This window comes from Centropristis striata, chromosome 15, assembly GCF_030273125.1.
Source record: "Centropristis striata isolate RG_2023a ecotype Rhode Island chromosome 15, C.striata_1.0, whole genome shotgun sequence".
In the NCBI taxonomy this organism is placed as follows: Eukaryota; Metazoa; Chordata; class Actinopteri; order Perciformes; family Serranidae; genus Centropristis; species Centropristis striata.
The window spans coordinates 36,101,920-36,117,539 of record NC_081531.1 but is presented as its reverse complement, the minus strand read 5'-3'; the positions used below and the strand labels follow the sequence as shown (position 1 = coordinate 36,117,539).

Below are 15,620 nucleotides of genomic sequence, written 5' to 3'. Positions count from 1 at the left end.
AATAAATGAGCTTTTATGATAAGAAGCAAATGTTTTCTGTCATTTGAGGCATGCACGCCAAGATGTTATGCAAATGCAACAATCTGATGGGTGCCTCACCCCCATCCTGCCTCATTACTGGACAGTTTTGAATCTCTCTCTTTCCCGTGTAGGCTCAAACCCCAGAATCTCCATGTGTGGCCTTATCACAGTGAAGCAGCTGCTGTGCAGAAGGAACCCCACATCCACGACCGTATGAATATGTCATAAATCTGAGGCTGGACTTTCCAGAAGTTTCAGTGTGCTTGGCGGGAGATAGAAACGGGTTGCAGGGGTGAGCTGAGTTTTGGTGCTAATTAGTCAAATGGGAGCAGAAAGAGACAACCAGAGAATGAAAAAAATGGGAATAAACAGGTGCTTATCATGCCATCATATGGATATGTTTTCCTATGGAAAATCATTTTGTGGGAAACAAACATTACAGCTTAAAGTTCCAGGTGAAAATGCTCACTAGTCTGTAATTTAGTCGACTTAATAATGATCTTTACATCCTCTCTTTGTTCCTCATCATCACCCCCTCTGTCTCTCACCAGTATAATCTGTGTGAATGCACTCACTTCTCACACTGTTAAAATTTTTTGTAGAAATAACAGTAAAACACTGTCAAATACATCAGAAATAGGGCGTAAAATAAAAAATTGTATATCACCATATTAGACACTTTTAATTAATCAAAGTCAAATCAAAGAATAGCACAAAACTTTTACTTTTTTCTGCCATAAAGTGGAAGAAACACACAGTTTTGCTGTAAAAATATAACATTTTCATGCAAAATTTATGGAGAAATACCATGATGTGTGAATGAATGACACAATTACCCTAAAAATAACAGGATTATTCAGACTAAATTACAGTTTTTGCTGATATTTACATTGAAATTTAGAATAGAAAATCCACTCACTGTAATTTTTACGGTGAAGTTCTGGCAACCACAGCTGCCGGTATTTTACCGTAAATTAAACAGATTTTTTTTTACAGTGCACAGTGCACATTCAACATGCATGTATCGGAATGGTTTCGCTCATGTCGGGTCATAAGAAGACTGTTCTGGCACATATAAAAAAGTAGGACAGCTGGAAAAGCCGGGGGTGCCACATACTTAAAAAAAATAACAAGGCACTAGAAACCCTCTAATCACCTGATATTTGAAACGTGGGTGGTGGTGAGTCAAGAACAAAATGCAGTCACAAGCAGCACTTCTGAGCTTCAGGCTTATGTATGGGGATTTTAAAATACTCAAGGCTGTCAGGTTTTTCTTTGGAAATTTTCCAGTATTCATGTCTAAAACCAGTTTCATGGCGATAAAAAGCTCCTTCAATAGGATTTAGCATGAATTTGCCTCAAGCTGGTATGAATCATGATTACATCAAATCAGTCATTGTACAAATGTTTGCAATAATGTGTCACTGATTTGATTATTTTGTGATATTAATTGCTCATGAATTACACCAATGTTCCAACTTCCTTTACAAATTGTACAAATTCTCCCCAGGACCACCAAGGTCTAGAAATATTGATTTGCTCCAATCTCATAAAGCAGTTCTCCGCATTTTTTTTATTTTTATTTATGGCAGGTAGACTGACAAGGACAGGGTCACTCTCTCTCAGCACTGTCTTTTTTGTTGCTAAGGGGAAGGTAAATATGTTTCAGAGGGCCACATTCAAGTATTTATTCACCACAAATTAACAGAGGGATAAAGAAATGCTATTATAAATAGATGCATGAATCAGAACTAAAGAACCCAGTCTTTCATTTCTAAAAACACAATTTAATCTTAGGTTGTGTTAGAATAAATAAGGAGGAACATTAGATAGATAGATAGATAGATAGATAGATAGATAGATAGATAGATAGATAGATAGATAGATAGATAGATAGATAGATAGATAGATAGATAGATAGATAGATAGATAGACAGACCACTGCAGGATAAATAAAATTGTATCTTCTTCTTGGATATGTAGTTTTTAGATAAATTCACCTTTTGGGGGTTTACTGGAGAGTCCAACTGTAGATAAATTAAATATTTGGAGAAGGAGAGAGATGGAGAGATAGTCTGAAAGATGATGTGCAACTTTGAAAGTAAAGCAGTTTGTGTCTAACAGGATACAGCACAGTTTTATTCTCTGGAGATGTAAAAAATAAATAAATCCTAATCATGATTATCATCTCTCACAATGGGACGGAGTACAATACTAGTGCATATATGATCTGAATCAATGCGCATCAAGCAAATTGGTTGTTTGGTTAAAAATTATCTTTTTTTTTTTTTTTTCAAGCTGCCTCCAGCATCAAAGCTGCAACATCTCAGGAGTTAGTGAACTTTCTGTTTCTGACATAGCACGAAAAACATTGACAATATCTGCAGCCCTCTGGGCTACACAATTGAAATTTCTCCCAATTTCATCAGTGTGTCTGAATATCCACTGTTTATATGATTATATGATCTGTGCTATGTATAATACTTGTGAGCAATACTTAAATGGGCTGTAGTTTCTTTTCTTCTCTGCAATGTTAACACCATTGTTGCAGAGAATAGTCCCACAGGAGAAACTCAGTAATTTCACTAAATGTAATAAATGTGTAATTCAGCTCATGTTTTAGGCCCCGCCCCCTGCTGTGATTGACAGCTGCGCTGCCCAGTGGCGACAGAGCTGAGCTAACAAGCCCTCAAAAATCCTCCAATGTGCGCAAAGAGGGGTGGCAGCGCTTTTACGCAGCCTCTCAAGTGTCTGAAGTTAAAACTCCTGCGCGCTATTCTCGCTGAGTATGTGGAGGCACCGGACGGATAGATGAAGGGAGTCACCGTGTAGGCAGCTGACTCCCAACACTTTGGGGATTTTTTCATCCCTTTTCGAGCAAAAAAGACAAGAGCACCATCATCATCATCATCACCATCATCATCGCCTCGGCAGAGCGGCTGTTTTTTAGCTGGTTTGGATCACATCTGTCGCCACGATGCTGCTCCACAGACTTCTCCTGTGTTTCTCAGTAACAGGTCTTGTGTTCGCGCAGCCTGACAGCTCTGGATTATTTTACGCGCTGAGATCTGAACTGTCAGAAGACGCGATCTTGGTGGCCAACAACGGAATACGTGTGCCTTTTGGGAGATCCGTCTTCATCGATCCCATCAATGATCTGGTGATCCAGACGCAGCCGGGAGACCGGTGCAGCATCACGGTCCTCGATAATGATCCGCTGTCACAGAGACCGGGGCACCTTTCTCCCAAAAAGTTTCCGTGTGATTTCGGTCCCAATGATGTCACATACTCCCACTACGGGTCCAGGAGTCCGGCTAAAGACCGAGTGAAGCTGCAGCTCAGGTATGATGCGCAAACCGAAACCGTTATTATCCCCTTTATGATGGAGGTTGAAGTAGTTTTTACGCAGCTGGAGTTACTCACCAAAAACATGCCTCTCACTGTTGATAATCTGAAAGCGACCAGCACCCCGATAGATAAGAAGATTTTAGAGTTTACTTATGACAGAGACTCTCATAAATGTGAGGTGACAGCCCTGTCCAGCGGCAGCACGCTGCCCAGATACGGAAGGCTCATTGACGGGGGGAAACTTTCCAAAATGATGGACTGTGATGAATTCACACAAGCTGACATCCGCTACGAGCACACGTTTGACCGCAAGTCTCCCAACAGGGACTATGTCCCCATGGTGGTGGAGCTGCATGATAAGGAGGGGAACCTGGTGAAACAGGAGTATTTCCATCTGATGATCCGTATCAGAGAGGGAGAGGAGAACACTCCTCCTAAACCCAGCTTTGTCTCCATGATGATGATGGAGATCAGCCAGTTTGTCATGACCGCCCTCACCCCGGACATGCTGGCTGCTGAGGACGCAGAGTCAGACCCAGATGAGCTGATTTTCAACATCACCTCTCCCTTATCATATGAGGAGGGCTACATAGTCAGCACTGATGACAGAAACCTCCCCATCACCTCTTTCTACCAGAGAGACCTGCGTGATCTGAAAATAGCTTACAAGCCCCCCTCCCTGGACTCAGACACTGAGAGGATTTTCCAGCTTGAGTTTGAGGTGGTAGACACAGACGGGGCTGTGTCCGATCCTTTTGCTTTCATGATCGTAGTGAAGCCCATGAACTCTCTGGCCCCCGTGGTGACACGTAACACAGGTCAGCTGCTGTATGAAGGCCAGTCTCGGCCTCTCTTCAGCGGCCACAACCTGGAGATCAGCGACGAGGACAACCTGTACGCCGTCAGCATCACGGTGGTGGACGGGCTGCGCCACGGGGACCTGGTGGTGCTCGGCTCCCAGAGGAAACTCTTCACACCTGCTGACCTGACCACAGGGGTCGTTGTGTACCAGCACGATGGCAGCGACACGTACAGCGACAACATTGTTTTTAAGATGTCGGATGGAAAAAACGAAGTAGAATTCCTTTTTCCCATCACAATCGTTCCCACCGACGACGAGCCCCCGATTATAAACGCAAACACCGGCCTGGTGCTGTTCAAAAACCAGATGATGCCGATATCCCCCCTCATGCTCAGCGCTGCAGATATTGACTCTGAGGACTCAACTATTAAATTCACCATCGTCCCTCCTGTTTCTACTATTGGCACAGTGCTCTTGAGGCAGTCAGACGCCCCAGAGGACCCCTCCTCTTGGAAATTTAATGCTGAGGATGAAGTGTATGAGAAAGAGGTGACAGAGTGGCTGCAGAAAGACATCACAGAGGGGAAGCTGTTCTACAAACACACAGGTCCTCACAACACTGAAACCATCATGGATCAGTTCGTGTTCAAAGTTCAGGATGACAACGACCCCCCTAACGAGTCAGGGGAGAGTGTGTTTATGATCCGTGTTCTCCCCATAGACGACGTGCCCCCCGAGCTCTTCCCCGGCACCACCCTGCAGATGACGGTTCAGGAGTACAAGCTCACTCACTTCAGCAAAGAAGTCCTGCGCTACACTGATTTGGACTCTGAGGACCGTGACCTCAAATACACAGTAACCCAGCCCCCGACTGACACTGATGAAAACAACCCAGTTGTGTTTGGGTCTCTGGTCCTGACAGACAGCCCCGACACTGAAGTCACAGAGTTCACACAAGCCCAAATTAACCATCACAAGATCTCCTACGGCCCCCCGGACGTGGAGCTGGGTATCACGGCCCACGTCGTGCAGTTTCGCTACACTGTTGAAGACACAGCTGGGAACAGCGTTGATGGAGCTTTCACTGTCTACCTGCAGCCTGTCAACAACAAACCCCCTCAGATTACAAACACAGGCTTCACTGTGTTTGAACGGGGCATGCACATCATCAGTATTGCGGAGCTAGACGCCGCAGACCTCGACACGGAGAGCAAACAGATTACCTTCACTCTGAGCCTGCTCCCTAAACACGGCCAGGTTCAGCTTGTGTTCACTGATCTAGAGAAAAAAGGGGCTTTCAGACTGGAGGATGTCTCAGAGGGGAAGATATCATACGTCCATGATGGGGAGGAGACGGTGAGCGATGAGTTTCAGCTAGATGTCAGTGATGGGATTCATGTTGTAACTGTGACAGTCAGAGTTAATGTAAAGCCCGTGGATGATGAAACGCCAACCGTCAGCTTGCCTCCGGGAAAAATTGGCTCCCATATGGACGTGCTGGAAAACGGAGCCACAGAAATCACAACTAATGTAATTCAAGGCCACGATGATGACACAGATGACCTCCAGCTGACCTTTATCGTGGAGGATCCTCCAGTTATGGGTGAAATATTAGTCAAAGGCTTGCCTGCCTCTAGGTTTACACAGGCTGATATTATTAATGGTGTGGTGGTGTATGCCCACACCGGCGGTGAGATAGGCCTCTCCTCTCTGCAGGACGGCTTCAATCTGACTCTCACAGACTTGTCGGATGATTGGACAGTGGGTGGAAATAAGGTCAACGGAGTCCACGTTCGAGTCACCATCCTTCCTGTTGACAGCCAGGCCCCTGAGGTCGGGGTTGGGATTCAATACAGTGTCATTGAAGGGGAGAAATACGCCATCGGCCCTCAGCACTTGAACGCTGATGATAATGACACTCCGACGGATGATATCCTTTGCACCATCATTGTCCAGCCCACTGCCGGCTATGTGGAGAATATATCACCCGCCCCAGGCTCAGAAAAGTCCCGGTCAGGAACAGCTATCACTGCTTTCACCATCAGAGACATCAGGCAGGGGAATATCTACTATGTGCAGAGCATTCACAAAGGGGTCGAGCCAGTGGAAGACAGGTTCACATTCAGGTGCTCTGATGGGATCAATTTCTCAGAAAACCATTTCTTCCCAATTGTCATCATCCCAGCAAATGATGAGAAGCCGGAGATATATCTGAGGGAGATAGTGGTGATGGAGGGCATGAACATTGTCATCGACACGCCGCTCCTGAACGGAGCCGATGTCGATATTCCTGCTGAGGAGCTGATGTTCTTCATCTCCAAACCTCCCAAACATGGAGCCATTTTAAACCAGCTTTCAACAGGCTCAGTCCTGGTGACTAATTTCACTTTGGAACAGATTAGAGAGGCATCAAGTATTATTTATGAGCACGATGACTCAGAGACAACAGAGGACAGCTTTGATGTCACTCTGACTGATGGGAAGTACTCGGTGCAGAAAACAGCCATGGTGATGATCATTCCTGTCGATGACGAGACCCCCAGAATGCTGATCAACGACGGGCTGGAGGTGGAGATCGGGGAGACCAAAGAAATCAACAACAAAGTGCTCAAAGCGACAGATTTAGATTCAGATGACAGCACGCTCACATTTATCATCCAGTTCGGGCCTGGTCAGGGTCTGCTGCAGAGGAAAACCCCATCCGGCTCTCTGGAGAACATCACGCTGGGCATGAATTTCACACAGGCTGAAATCGATGCAGGGTTGATACTTTACACACACAGCGGTCAAGAGGGCCTCAGAGATTTGGTTAAATTTGATGTAACAGATGGCACCAACCCACTAATTGATCGTTACTTCTACATCACGGTGGGCAGCATCGACATGGTGTTCCCTGATGTGGTTAGTAAAGGCGTGTCTCTGAGGGAAGGCGGCAGAGTCACTCTGACCACAGATCTTCTCAGCACCACTGATCTTAACAGCCCTGATGAGAATCTAGTCTTCACCATCACCAGGGCCCCTGTCAGAGGCCACCTGGAGTGTACGGACACTCCCGGGATGCCCATCGTGTCTTTTACTCAGCTCCAGCTGGCCGGCAGCAAGATTTACTACATCCACACGTCAGACGACGAGGTGAAGATGGACAGTTTTGAGTTTGAAGTCACTGACGGCTACAATCCTATCTTCAGAACGTTCAGAGTCTCCATCGTGGATGTTGATAATAAGAAACCTGTCCTGACTGTCAATAGTTTAATCGTCATAGAAGGTCAGATTAAGCTCATTACACCATTCGAGCTGACCGCTGAGGACCAGGACACGCCCGAGAAGCAGCTGAAGTTCACCGTCACCCAGCTGCCGGTTCACGGTAAACTGCTCTACAACCAGTCCACGCCTGTCACCAGCTTCACCAAACAAGACCTCAACGAAAACCTCATCAGCTATAAACACGACGGCACCGAATCCTCGGAGGACTCCTTCTCCTTCACTCTCACCGACGGCACACACTCAGACTTCTACGTGTTCCCCGACACCGTGTTCGAGACTCGCCGCCCTCAAGCCATGAAGATCACCATCGTGTCCATCGACAACGGCGTCCCCCAGATGGTGGTGAATAAGGGCGCCCCCACTTTGAAGATCATGACCACGGGTCACCTGGGGTTCCCCATCGGCCCTAAAGTGCTGAGAGCGGAGGACCGAGACAGCAGCCCCGCCTCCCTGGTGTTCCACGTCACCGCCGAGCCCAAACATGGCTACATCGTTAACCTCGGACAGGGAAACAACTCCATCAGCTCCTTTAGCCAAGGTAAACAAACACCAACTCATATTCTCTATCACCTTTGCATGCACTTTGCATGTGGATCACATCATCCAGGGGTGTCAAACTCAAATACACAATGGGCCAAAATTTAAAACTTGAATAAAATCGCGGGCCAACATTGAACAAATAAACCTTTTAATATATACCAAACATGTTTTGCTTTAACATTAAATATGGAACCAGCAACGCTTATAAACATACAATATATAACTAAATAGTGCAGACATGCAAAATCAAATTTCCTATAAAAAACACATCAATGTCATTCATTTATTAAATAAAAATTAAATAAAATTCGTATGCCTCTTTTCTATTTGCATCCTTCTGATTTAAATATCAAAATAAAGTTTTTCAACAGGTTAATACATTTAAAAATAAAATAACAATAATAAATCTAGTATTAGCGGTAAATGCGCCGTATAATACCGGCAGGTCAGCTTTTATAGTACAATAATAATATAATACTTTGATATTGGCTCGCAGGCCAAATAAAATTACACTGGGGGCCAAATTTGGCCCACGGGCCAGAGTTTGACACCCCTGACATAATCAAATGACAATGAATTTGTGAAGTACAACAAAAAAACACATTTTAAAATATTAATGTCAACTTAACGGTTATTCCAATCTCTAATATAACAAGAAATATTACAAATTAGTAAGAAATATTACAATTAAAAAATGCCTTTCCCCACTCAAACATCTTTATGATATTGAAACAGTGTCATTACTGTGCTTATTCAGCGAATGGGGGCGGTTTTAATCATCATTTTCTGTAATCAAATAATCATATCCCCTAATGTGGTGTTATATTCATGTGATACTTAACTTTAGAGGAAAAAAATATAAAGTTAAAAATGCCTGCAAATCGGTAAGTTTTGATTAATGTTTCACACTGCCTACCAAAGATTTTAATTTATGGAGTAATAATTATTCATATGTGTGACAAGTGCAGGCTTGGGAATTTCAATAGTTAATTTGTGGGCCTGATTTAGATGTGCCTTCCTCATCAAATCATAATTAGCAGACCAAAGTTAGAGGCTGATGTTTCGTGCAAATGTCTTGTCGACGGTTAGAGATGAATAATTTATTATTTCTGCATCTCCGGGGAAATGTTCAACTTGGATGTTCTCTACAGTGGTTTGTTAAATGAAGCAGGACAGGAGCAGAGGATCATGTGAAAAGGTCAGAGCAGATCTTTTAGTGACAGGATGGCATTTGAGTTGCTTGGAGCTGGTCCGCTCTAATTTATCAATTTGTGCATCTTAAAAACCCCCATAGAAACCTCTCAGCATAACACATTTGGTAACACTTTACAATAACCATCTAAGTAAAGTTTATAGATGGTTTATGAACCAATTATTAACCATTTACAGTGCTGCACATATTTAATCGTTAAATGTTTTAAACCAATCTCTTCAAGGTATATGAATCATTTCAAAATCATTAACATACTTAAAATTGGTGCTCAAAATGTTATGAGTGCAACTAAAACTATTAATAAACTAATAATTATAATGTCATTGTTTGGCAAAGTAACTATCAACTGACATTAATATACTATTTATTTTGCATTTATAAATTATAGTTCAACATTAATACATTTTTTATTTACCATTATAAATTGCCTATACACGGTTTATAAATGATGATTAAATCTGTTTACCATCTATAAATGATGGTTATTGTAAAGTGTTACCACACATTTCTATACACCAGCAGCAGAGCCATATATATATTCCACCTGAACTATGAATTTGTAAACATTTCTGCATGTGTGAGCGTCACTTTATTGATAATGCAGACAGAATCAAGAGAACAATGCGGCTGATTGAGCTTTAAAGTGATGCAATCATACAGTATTTGATATCAAGCTGTGGCAATTAAACGAACAAGTAAGAAAATTCACCTGCTTATGCTACAGCTTGGCACAAGCAGATAAAAACAGGGTGAGAAAGAGAAAAGCTCTTCAGCCTGCAGGAGACGGACCCTTATGACAAGAACAGTCGGCTGCAGGCTTTGAAAAAAAAAAAAAAAAGGGGGCACAGATGAGACAAGAGTGCGGCGAGAAAAGAGGCAAAGGGGCAGAAGAGGGGCAGGGAGAGCAAGTAAAGTGGAAGAGAGTGCAAAGGAGGCAGGAGGAAAAGGGGGGAAGGGGAGGTGTAGATGGCATGAGAGAAATAAAGAATGAGGCAAGGGGCGTGAGAGAGTGAGAGAGGGAGAGCAAACAGGCTCGTCAGAGGAATCAGTCAGGTGAAAGAGACAATCCCTCGCTCTTTATTTACTCTTCCTATTTCCAGGGCACATCCCACGAGGCTTTGTCTTAAATATTTGATGAACAATGTGCCCCCGGTTCACAGTGTTGATTTTACATTTGCAAGGTCCTCAAGTTCAAGGAGACGCGAGAGAGAGAGAGAGAGAGAGAGAGAGAGAGAGAGAGAGAGAGAGAGAGAGGAGAGAGAGAGAGAGAGAAGAGGGAGAGAGAGAGAGAGGAGAGAGAGAGAGAGGACAGGTTTCTTGATTAAAATTAAATACTTTTAGGTGTTGGGGATCAACTTTAACGTAGATCCTGCTCTTTTTATTTTCATACTTGCTGATAATATGACATATAAATATTTATGTTCTTTACTAAAAGCTTTTACTGAACGATCAAATTCATCCTCGCTAATATTAATCATATATCATCCTCGAAAAATATTTTTTGAAAGTAGAGCAGATTTGCAAGGACCGAGAGAGAGAGAGAGAGAGAGAGAGATTCAGATTCATCCTCGCTACACTCAAAAAAATGATTCAAGCCCTTCTTAGATGTGACACATTAATGTATTGTTTGTCTAATGAAAATATATCAATTAAAATCAAATCAAAAGTAGTTTAAGACGTGTAACCTAAAATGTATTAATTGACTCCCCTGTCCTTCCCTTCAACACAAAAAGAATGACTTTCAGTTCTCCAATTCTATGTTTTTAGGTTGAATGAACACAATTTCTTTATTTTAGCTCTCCAATTTAAATACAATACATACATGCTTTTAATTTGAGTTCGACCAAATGTAAAAAAAGTGAGCTACATTAACTCAAATACATTATATTGCATTGATGCCCTTGTTTTGAGTTTGGGCTACATATATTTGTTGGATGGAAATTCTGCCCACAATTTAATTGAGTTCATCCAATGAGTTATGTGAAAATATTTTTTGAAAGGAGAGCAGAATTCTCACAGAAATCATTGTGTAACGTACAGATTTCTGGTGGTTTGTGTGCCTTGTTAGAAGGGAAGAAGGAGAGGCAGCGACGACAGGAAGCCACCTAAGAGGTTTGAGACGCGGCCCGGCCAGGAGTCAGGGGTTTATACTTTTATGAAGCTCCTTCCTCAGGAATCTATTATTGAAGAAGGTGGTTCTCAGAGGCCAAGCCCTTTCACAGTCTTGATGATTTTTCGGTGCTGTAATAGATGTTTTTGTAGAATGGTGGTGAAAACAAGAAGACAGACAGACACCCTGTAATTCAGAGGAAGGTACAGGAAAACAGCTGTGTTTCAGTGTAGGTGCCCGCCGCAATCCTGCTTTTAACATTCTTACCCTCGTCTGTCATTAAAAGATCCACTGTCACCTGGTTTTTTCGGGGCTGTTGACACAGAAAGCTGGCAGGTTCAGGATTTAAGCGTTTTCTGTTGGTTTAGCTCGAGCTGTCTCGGATTTGAGGTTGCGGCCTTATCGTCCGGGATTACAGATGCATGACTTTCAGAATGCTTTCTCTGGTAGAAAATTGTTCATGCTGAGTGCTGATAAGCAGCAGAATCAGTGTGATACTAGAGACCTGCTGTTACTGTAGCTGATACGGTGCTGGAGCAGGACAGCTTCCATCTTTGAACAATTATTCGACAGAGAGAGTGTTTGAACGAGCCATAAAGCTGTAATACAACTTCAAAGTGTGTTTGAGGCTATTTCTGTGTAGCCAGCATGAAGCTTCACATGAAGGTTTTTATTTTTTTTAATGCTGAAATGCAAATTGTTTCTTAAATATATATTTTGAACTTGACAAGGGCAAATCTGCATTGGCATCACCTTGCTTTTAGTTTGGCCAAGGTTAAACTTTTCAGTGAAGCCCTTGAGTTTTAAATGACTGGCCTTCATTTACATGTCATTAATTACATCAAAACAGTTGTTTTTGTTTGCTTGTCATTTGGATTGTATGTTTGTTTTCCTTTGTTGGTTTTGCTGCTGACAAGGTTTTATTTATTTTTTTCCGTGTCTCTAGCCGCCCCGATTTTTATACCTGTTTGCTTTCCTGACACTCCAAAAAAACTAAAGTTACTTTCCTGTTGCAGCTGATATCGATGACCTGAACATCTGCTACGTGTTACGGAATGAAGAAAATGCAACATCCGATCTCTTCCACTTCTCAGTCGAAGATAACGGTAAGATTTTATCTCCATATTTGCATTTTAATTTCAACCACTTGTGTGTGATTTTTTCTGCACAGACTGTTGAGAAAGGGCTCGAATGTTTTGCCAAATGACATTCAAGCTAAATTTTGATAGATATAAATTGGTCCTGGTGAAGATCCAACCAGCCATGCTTTGGGAATAGTACACTGTAAAAAATGTTTGTAGAAATAACAGTAAAACTCTGTCAAATACATCAGAAATAGGGCGTAAAATAAAAAATTGTACATCACCATATTAGACACTTTTAATTACCGTAAATCAAAGAATAGCACAAAACTTTTACTTTTTTCTGTCATAAACTGGAAGAAACATGCAGTTTTGCTGTAAAAATATAACATTTTCATGCAAAATGTATGGAGAAATACCATGATGTGTGAATAAATGACACAATTACCCTAAAAATAACGGGAATATTCAGTCTAAATTACAGTTTTTGCTGATATTTACATTTAAATTTAGAATAGAAAATCCACTCTGAAGTTCTGGCAACCAGAGCTGCCGGTATTTTTCCGTAAATTAAACAGTATTTTTTTTACAGTGTATCTCTAACCTTTAAATTCATCAGTTCAGGTGAGAACAGAAGGTCAGAGTTTCTGCAGTAGGAGATTCCAGCTCGTACTATTAAGTTTAATATCGTGAATTATTCCTGGCAGATTTTACAAACCGATCAGCAAAGAGTATTATTCATATTTCTGTTTTCATACATAATCAGCGTGCTAAACGGCAGCCTTTTCTCTGTCAGCTTAAGATGCATGGGGTGATGGGTATTTGATGGAGGATTTGCCTATAAAGTGATCTGCCACTCAGAGCTCAGAGAGTCGTGGGTCAGAATATCAATCTGTGACAAATCACCACGAGGCTCTTTGTTACTGTACACCACAAACCATGCTGCATCCTATTAACTGACTGGTGAACTGATGAGGCTCACAGGTTCATCAAAGACAGGAAAGTAATTTTTGAGGTGCCGAAATTAAGGCGCATCACTTTCACACTCTCATGATTTAATGCGACTGACTGTGTGATTTGTGAATATGACTGCAGGATGTGTCAAGTACTATTACTGTGTATTCTGCCTTGATGCACGGCTGATTTCTTAGTGCTTTTTTTGTCAGCAAAGGGAAAATTGGAACAGTAAGCTACATGAAACATATTGTATATCAAAATAAAGAGAGCAGTTCAGGCTGAACCGTCCTTATGTCAGTATCTAGTAACTAGTTGGCCCAGATGGAGAACTCTGATGAGCACTTTAAAGAAAATAACAACACTCCTCTGTTTAATTTAAGATTCATTACGACTGCCATTCACTTCCTGATTTATGCACATTTCTGTACATTTTGAATGCTGGTTGTCTTTGTCTTGTTAGAAGCATTTCCTATTGTTTTTTTATGTGTTATGTCATGGGGGGCATAACCAATAGAAATAATGATAATGCATTTATATAAATGCTTACTGTATAACCTATTAAACAACAAGTACATTGGATTACATAAAATGTCTAGATTTCATATTAAAGACATTAAACAGCCATAATAAATGTCTTCATAAAAGCTTCACACTGTGCTCATGACCAGCTCACACTTATGTTTTAAAGCATCAGGTCATAAGGGTTTGCAGGTTTACTGGCTTCTGCTCTCTTTTCCTTTCTTATTCATGAACAAACTGAGTGGTTAATTAAATTTTTCCCAGCTCCACCAAAACTGTGCTGCACGTATGCAAATGTGTGCCTACTTTTATGTGTGAAAATGTCTAATTTGCACATAGAACTGCCACTTTTTTTGAACAATCCTCCCTTAAAAGTGCAGTGAAAAGAAAAAGGTGCACCTCTTTTTATATACCAAGCCTGTGTGTAGGTACACAATGCTCAGTGTTTTTTTGTTTTTTTTGTATTAGCAGATTTGGTGATATTATTAAAGACTAAGCACTAAATAAAACAGCTGTTGTAGAGCCTGTACGCTTCTTTCCACTGCAGTACTGGAACTGAATGGATTTTGTAGAGAAATTCTCAGATTCACATTAAGAAACTCGGCTCAATAACAATTATTCTCAGTGAATCATGATTGGGTAGGTATTATACAGTATGTATTATAAAGAGTTGATTTAAAATGCAACGTCCAGATTATGAATAACTTTTCAAGGTTTTTTTTGTTTTTTCTACATCACCAGCCTTGGTGTATTCTCCCGTTTAAACGGCATATAACTGTCCTGTTTGATGATGGGAAAAATAGGAAGTTTTCTTCACATAACACAAGAAGAAAACCACATATTGCACCCTTTTGTCTAAAAACATGAACTAATGGTTTTGTGAATTAGCCCTGGACTCTTTTTTTTTTCACACTGCAGTGCTTATGCACTTAGAGGAAAGTGCTAATGTGTCGAAGACTAACACTTCCTTTATGCACATGAAAGAAGAAACATTGACTAATTGATTGTCCATGCTCTTGTACAGTTTCTTATTTTTTTGTCTCTGCTCTTGGCAAAAGTCTGGCTTCACTAAAAAGCCCCGCAGCTTTTAACAGGAACTCAGTAATTACAAGTACAAGTACATGAGTTTATATTATCAGTCCACTCCCCAGGAGAGTTACTGCAAACTGATTCCGGATGTAGAATTTGCAATGGGAAGATTTAAAAAAAATAAAAAATGTTAACTTATCCCTATAAAGCCAAGTGGATCATATTTGATACACAAGTTTTTGAGACCTATACATCATCAGTGTGATATTTTTTTCCTGAAAAACCTGACATGTGTTGAAAAAAACAACAACTGAGCAACAAATTGCACAAAAATACAAGATATAGCAAAAATGATATGCAGGTTCCACTGGTGGATCAGTCATTGCTGCGTGAAAACTTCATATAAGCAGATGTATGATGTTGTGTTATATGGAAAAAAATATTTTGCATGTTTGAGGAAAATGTTAAAAGAAAGTAAAGCCTTAAAAGGTTAAAAATGTTGGGTTTTATAAGTTTTTGTTAGTTCAAGAAAAACAAACTGTGAGCAACAAATTGCACAAAAAGAACTGATGTATCAAATATGATACAAATGAGAATCATATATCCCTATTGTTTTGGGATTTTTTTTAAAATTATCTGTCAACAGGTTCAATAAACACACAGTTTAAAAAAAATAATAATTCTGGCAATTATTTAATGGTTCAGGCTTTAAAGGGGTTAAAGTTAAAAGGTAGC

General features: G+C 41.1%; 1 protein-coding gene across 1 annotated transcript in view; it reads left to right on the top strand.

The window, feature by feature from the left end:
* Positions 1–2,968: 2,968 nt before the first annotated feature.
* Positions 2,969–15,620, top strand: part of LOC131986474 (FRAS1-related extracellular matrix protein 2-like) — a 125,471-nt gene continuing 112,819 nt past the window's right edge. The window contains exons 1-2 of the mRNA XM_059351450.1: positions 2,969–7,973; positions 12,315–12,404. Coding sequence (XP_059207433.1) covers positions 2,999–7,973; positions 12,315–12,404 — 5,065 coding nt within the window. The 5' untranslated portion in view covers positions 2,969–2,998. The remainder of the gene's footprint in view (positions 7,974–12,314; positions 12,405–15,620) is intronic.